The sequence below is a fragment of the Pituophis catenifer genome, unplaced genomic scaffold (genome assembly GCF_029215685.1).
Source record: "Pituophis catenifer annectens isolate HBS135680 unplaced genomic scaffold, rPitCat1.0.hap2 SCAF_4, whole genome shotgun sequence".
Taxonomy (NCBI): domain Eukaryota; kingdom Metazoa; phylum Chordata; class Lepidosauria; order Squamata; family Colubridae; genus Pituophis; species Pituophis catenifer.
Window position 1 is genome coordinate 2,859,981 of NW_027256884.1, and position 6,000 is coordinate 2,865,980.

The 6,000-nt window shown below is 34.4% G+C and overlaps 1 protein-coding gene across 1 annotated transcript in view; it reads right to left on the reverse strand.

Moving 5' to 3' along the window:
• The window catches only part of DGKH (diacylglycerol kinase eta), a 109,335-nt gene that overhangs the window by 31,579 nt on the left and 71,756 nt on the right, over positions 1 to 6,000 (reverse strand). The window contains 5 exon segments of the mRNA XM_070942767.1: positions 559 to 838; positions 2,206 to 2,302; positions 2,656 to 2,741; positions 4,524 to 4,611; positions 4,726 to 4,865. Coding sequence (XP_070798868.1) covers positions 559 to 838; positions 2,206 to 2,302; positions 2,656 to 2,741; positions 4,524 to 4,611; positions 4,726 to 4,865 — 691 coding nt within the window.

A 6,000-nucleotide genomic window follows, 5' to 3' on the forward strand; every position in this document is an offset into this window, starting at 1 on the left:
ATTTTTTTTATATGTCTGGAAAGAAACCGAAATGATTTTCAACACAAAGGGGTAAGTTGACCAAACCATTGTTAAACCATGGTTAACCTCACTTTGTACATTTTAGATGATACAGCAAGCGGTAGTTACTCTACCAGGGAAACAAACCTTCATTTGCAGATAGGCTGGAGAAGGTATCCAAGTTACAGAGGGAGAAATTGTCTCAAAGGTGTGTTGTTGTTTTTTCATAAGGCAACTGGACTTTCTTTGGTTTTCCTCAAAGACATTTCACTTCTCGTCCGAGAAGCTTCTTCGGTTCTTCAGAAGTTCTGAAGCTTCTTCAGAACTGAAGAAGCTTCTTGGGGGAGAAGCAAAACGTCTTCAAGTTTCCAGTTGCCTCTTGAAACAAAGCACTTTTGGGACAACTATGACCTGGCTGAGTGAGAATCTCCATAGACATTTAGCCCCGTCCTTGTACCAGTCAAAAAGGGTTTAGCTTAGGCCAAGTTTCAGTTGTTAGTTAGCCCCATCAACAAACCACGATCCCAAGCACAGCTAGACAATTAAAATTTCCTTCACCTTTTTCTGCTTGCTCAATGATCTGTCTCAGAGCTTTCTTTAAACTGTTGGCCCGTAGCATCAGCTGCTCTCGGGATTTGAACATCTGTTGGGTCGGAGATGCTGCGTTGTTCTCGGTGAACAGTTCTTTGGCATCCGACAAAGATTCTTCACTCGATGACTCGTCCGGTTCTTCCTCAGCGATGGGGATCGTAGCCATGTGGGAAAGGCTTGGACTAACCTGGGTTTCAGAGTGGAGAGCCTGGAGCAGGAGGCTTAACTTCTCGTTCAGTTCCGAGCACTAAAAACGATATAAAGGAGCAGCTGACAGAGGAATTATTCAGTCTGTCATTTGTACCTCTATAACTGTCTGGTTTGGCACAGCAACTGTTCTATTCTATTCTATTCTATTCTATTCTATTCTATTCTATTCTATTCTATTCTATTCTATCCTATCCTATCCTATCCTATTCTGTATATTCTCCTATTCCTATTCTATTCTATTCCTATTCTGCTCTACTCTACTTCTACTGTTGTTCTGTTCTCTTATTCTCTTATTCTCTTATTCTTATTCTCTTATTCTATTATTTTATTCCTATTCTGCTCTACTCCTACTCTTGTTCTGTTCTCTTATTCTCTTATTCTTATTCTCTTATTCTCTTATTTTATTCGTATTCTGCTCTACTCTACTTCTATTCTTGTTCTGTTCTCTTATTCTCTTATTCTATTATTTTATTCCTATTCTGCTCTACTCTACTCCTACTCTTGTTCTGTTCTCTTATTCTCTTATTCTTATTCTCTTATTCTCTTATTTTATTCGTATTCTGCTCTACTCTACTTCTATTCTTGTTCTGTTCTCTTATTCTCTTATTCTATTATTTTATTCCTATTCTGCTCTACTCTACTTCTACTCTTGTTCTGTTCTCTTATTCTCTTATTCTCTTATTCTTATTCTCTTATTCTATTATTTTATTCCTATTCTGCTCTACTCTACTTCTATTCTTGTTCTGTTCTCTTATTCTCTTATTCTCTTATTCTCTTATTCTCTTATTCTATTATTCTATTATTCTATTATTCTATTATTCTATTATTCTATTATTCTATTCCTATTCTGCTCTACTCTACTTCTATTCTTGTTCTGTTCTCTTATTCTCTTGTTCTCTTATTCTCTTATTCTCTTATTTTATTATTCTCTTATTCTCTTATTCTCTTATTCTATTATTCTATTATTCTATTCCTATTCTGCTCTACTCTACTTCTACTCTTGTACTGTTCTGTTCAGTTCAGTTCAACCCTGAGCTACAAATATTCTCTTCTATAAGTCTTCCATAATTAAAAAAAGGCCGACTATAATCTACCATTTCAGTGGAGAGATGTACAGGTAGTTCTCAATTTATGACCGTAATGGAGCCAGCTTAGTGTATGGTGGCCATTAGTTGCGATGGTTATCCATATGACCAGCCTGATTTTACAACCGTTTTTCTAATCATTGTTTAAACTAGCCATCTTTAACCATCTTTATACCTGGTGACTTCCATGATTTTTTTTTTTTTTTTTTTGGTAAGCCTTCTGTGTATCCATACAAAAGAAGCATTAATGCTAGGGAAATACACAGATAAATATGAAATATTGAATCATTTCTTCAAACAAAACCATCTCAATTCTTACTTTTATAGCCATGGCGTCCGTTTCTGTATTTTCCTCTGGTCTCTCACAAGTCTTCCCTATTTTGGCCACAAATCCTTTCACAGTTTCACACAAGATCCTTTTTTCAGGAGAAAGAAATACCGGAGCCAGAAAGGAAATTGATGATGTTAAAGCATTAATTTTACATTGGGCGTTAATTGGCCACTTATCGTTGAAAAAAGAAGCCATTAAGATTGCACATTTTATGTTTTACAAACGAAAAGCCCGTGAGATCACACACACAAAATCTCTCCTCTCCCCTCCTTTCCTCATTTCACTTTTCACTATAAAATTCTCAATTGATCATAAGTAGCCTCTTGCTGTATGGATGCTTCAGAAGAAAAGAAGGGCAACAGAAAGAAGAAAGATGGAAAGACATGGGTTTTTTTTTTCAAATTAGAAAGCAATTTTACACACTGCAGTTGAACTTACTTGGCGGACGATATCACAACGGAGTGTTGATCCGAATCAAGGATTTTTGTCAGATGTGTGGCAACAGAATCCTCATATGCAGACATCTAGAAACAGGTTTTAAAAAAGCTTTGGATCTTAAAATGCAGCTGTATAATAAATACCTATTTTTCACCCAAACATATATCAGATAGATAGATAGATGATAGATAGAAGAGAGATAGATAGATAGATAGATAGATAGATAGATAGATAGATAGATAGATAGACAGATGAGGGAGGGAGAGAGAAGGAGAGAGAGAGAGAGAGATGATATAGATAGATAATGGAGAGAGAGATAGATAGATAGATAGATAGATAGATAGATAGATAGATAGATAGATTGATAGATAGATGATAGATAGATAGATAGATAGATAGATAGATAGATAGATAGAGATAGAGATAGATAGATATGGATGGATAGATGGATAGATAGATAAATAGATAGATAGATAGATAGATAGATAGATAGATAGATAGATAGACAGATAGATAGATAGAGACAGATGAGGGAGGGAGAGGGAGAGAGAGATGATATAGATAAATAATAAAGAGATAGATAGATAGATAGATAGATAGATAGATAGATAGATGAGAGAGATGAGAGATATAGATATAGGTGATAGATAGATTAGACATATGATAGATGATAAATGGATAATGGATGCATGCATGCATGATGGATGGATGGATGGATGGATGGATGGATGGATGGATGGATAGATGGATAGATGAGAGAGATGAGAGATATAGATATAGGTGATAGATAGATTAGACAGATGATAAATGATAAATGGATAATGGATGCATGCATGCATGATGGATGGATGGATGGATGGATGGATGGATGGATGGATGGATGGATGGATAGATGAGAGAGATGAGAGATATAGATATAGGTGATAGATAGATTAGATAGATGATAGATGATAAATGGATAATGGATGCATGCATGCATGCATGATGGATGGATGGATGGATGGATGGATGGATGGATGGATGGATAGATAGATAGATAGATAGATAGATAGATAGATAGATATGGATAGATATGGATAGATAGATGGATAGAGATAGATAGATATAGTAATAGATAGATAGATAGATAGATAGATAGATAGATAGATAGACAGACAGACAAGAGTGAGAGATGAGAGAGATGGTGGGCCTGACTTCATTTGATTGAAGCTACTATCTTGACTAGTTTGAATTTGCAACATAAAAAATCTGCAATTTTCCAGTGGCCCAGGACAGACCACAAATAAATTAAAAAGAGTGGCAAGTTGTGTGAGTTTGTTCCAATACGACAAAAGGGAGTGCTCAGAGAGCCCCAAGCACCCCACAGTTCAACCCTGAGCTACAAATATTCTTCTTTATTGGTCTCCCATTATTAACTGTGGGAGGAAAAAAATCCCTTCTCTTCCTTCAGCATTTTAGAAATTAAACACTGACTGAAAATGCTTGCAATGATTCCTATTACAATATCAATAGATTCTTCCCACTATAAATCATATGACTTCAATTAAATGGAACCGTGTAAGTTTCCCAGATCTCATTAATGGTATTATTGCAAGTTCTTCTCTTAAGCATTTGCTGAAATCCTATACATAATTAATCAGTATTCTGATTTCAGAGCACTTTTGTCTAAGTGGCTTGTGTGTGTGTGTTTGTGAGTGTGTGTAGAGAGAGAGAGAAAAAGGAGGATGAGAAGCAGACAGAGTATTACTCAGTTTGAATGCATCCAAATTAGATCTTGTATAATTTAATGACATCCAGAAATTTAGATTTACCCAACAACCAGATTAGATCTTATATTATTTAATTGCAACCCCAAATTTAAATTTTACCTGACAATCGTCAGCGTCTTCTTCAGGAGTAACTGGAAGGATGCATTGCTTGGATGGCATCCTCAGTTCATACGACATGATGCTCCACCTGAAATATTCCAAAATTCAAATTCAAAAACGGAAGGATTCACCGAGAAGGAACGTTGATCGTGGAAAAGATTTGACCATGCAAACACAATAAGCAAGGAAGGAATTTCCTCACCTGTCGAGCATTTTGGTGCTAGCTCGTTCTAATTTTTCTAAAATTTGAGGCAGTTGTGTGTCATCATCACAGGAACCTCCCCAACCGAGAACCCGGGCGAGGTCATTTCCTGTCCCAAGCGGTAACACTCCCAAATGACACTGGAATAAAGATTAAAAATATAGATTTGGTTTCTGAGAGCCAGTTTGGTCTACTGGTTTAGGCACCAGGCTAGAAAGCAGGAGGTCGTGAGTTCAAGTCTTGCCTTAGTCATGAAAATCAGCTGGGTGACTTTGAACCAATCACAAGGAGACTGGGAGTTCTAGTCCCACCTTAGATGTGAAAGCTAGCTGGGTGACTTTTGAGTCAGTCACTCTCTCTCAGCCCAATCCACTTCACATGGTTGTTGTTGACTTTGGGTCAATCACTAGGTGACTGGGAGTTCTAGTCGTACCTGAAAGGTGGCTGGGTGACCTTAGGCCAATCACCAGAAGACTGGGAGTTCTAGTCACACTTTAACCATGAAAGCTAGCTGGATGACCTTGGCCAATCACCAGGAAACTAGGAGTTCTAGTCCCATTTTAGACATGAAAGCCAGCTGGATAACCTTGGGCCAATCACCAGGAGACTGAGAGTTCTAGTCTCTCCTTAGACATGAAAGCCAGCTGGGTGACTTTGAGCCAATCACTGTCTCTCAACCCAACCCACTTCACAGGGTTCTTGTCGTGGGAAGGACAGGAGGAGGAAGTTGTGTTTGAATATGTTAAGTATTCAGTTTTGCCTTCTGTTATGTGTAAAAATAATAAGGATGGAATAAACATAAAACAAAATAAAATAAAATCAACAAAACAATAATAAAATAAAATAAAATAATAAAATAAAATAAAATAAAATAAAATAAAATAAAATAAAATAAAATAAAATAAAATAAAATAAAATAAAATAAAATAAAATAAAATAAAATAAATAAAATAAAATAAATAAAATAAAATAAAATAAAATGAAATAAAATAAAATAAAATAAAATAAAATAAAATAAAATAAAATAAAATAAAAAATAAAATAAAATAAAATAATAAAATAAAATAAAATAATAAAATAAAATAAAATAAAATAAAATAAAATAAAATAAAATAAAATAAAATAAAATAAAATAAAATAATAAAATAAATAAAATAAAATAAAATAAAATAAAATAATAAAATAAAATAAAATAATAAAATAAAATAAAATAAAATAAAATAATAAAATAAAATAAAATAAAATAAAATAAAATAGTGAAGTGAAGTGAAATGA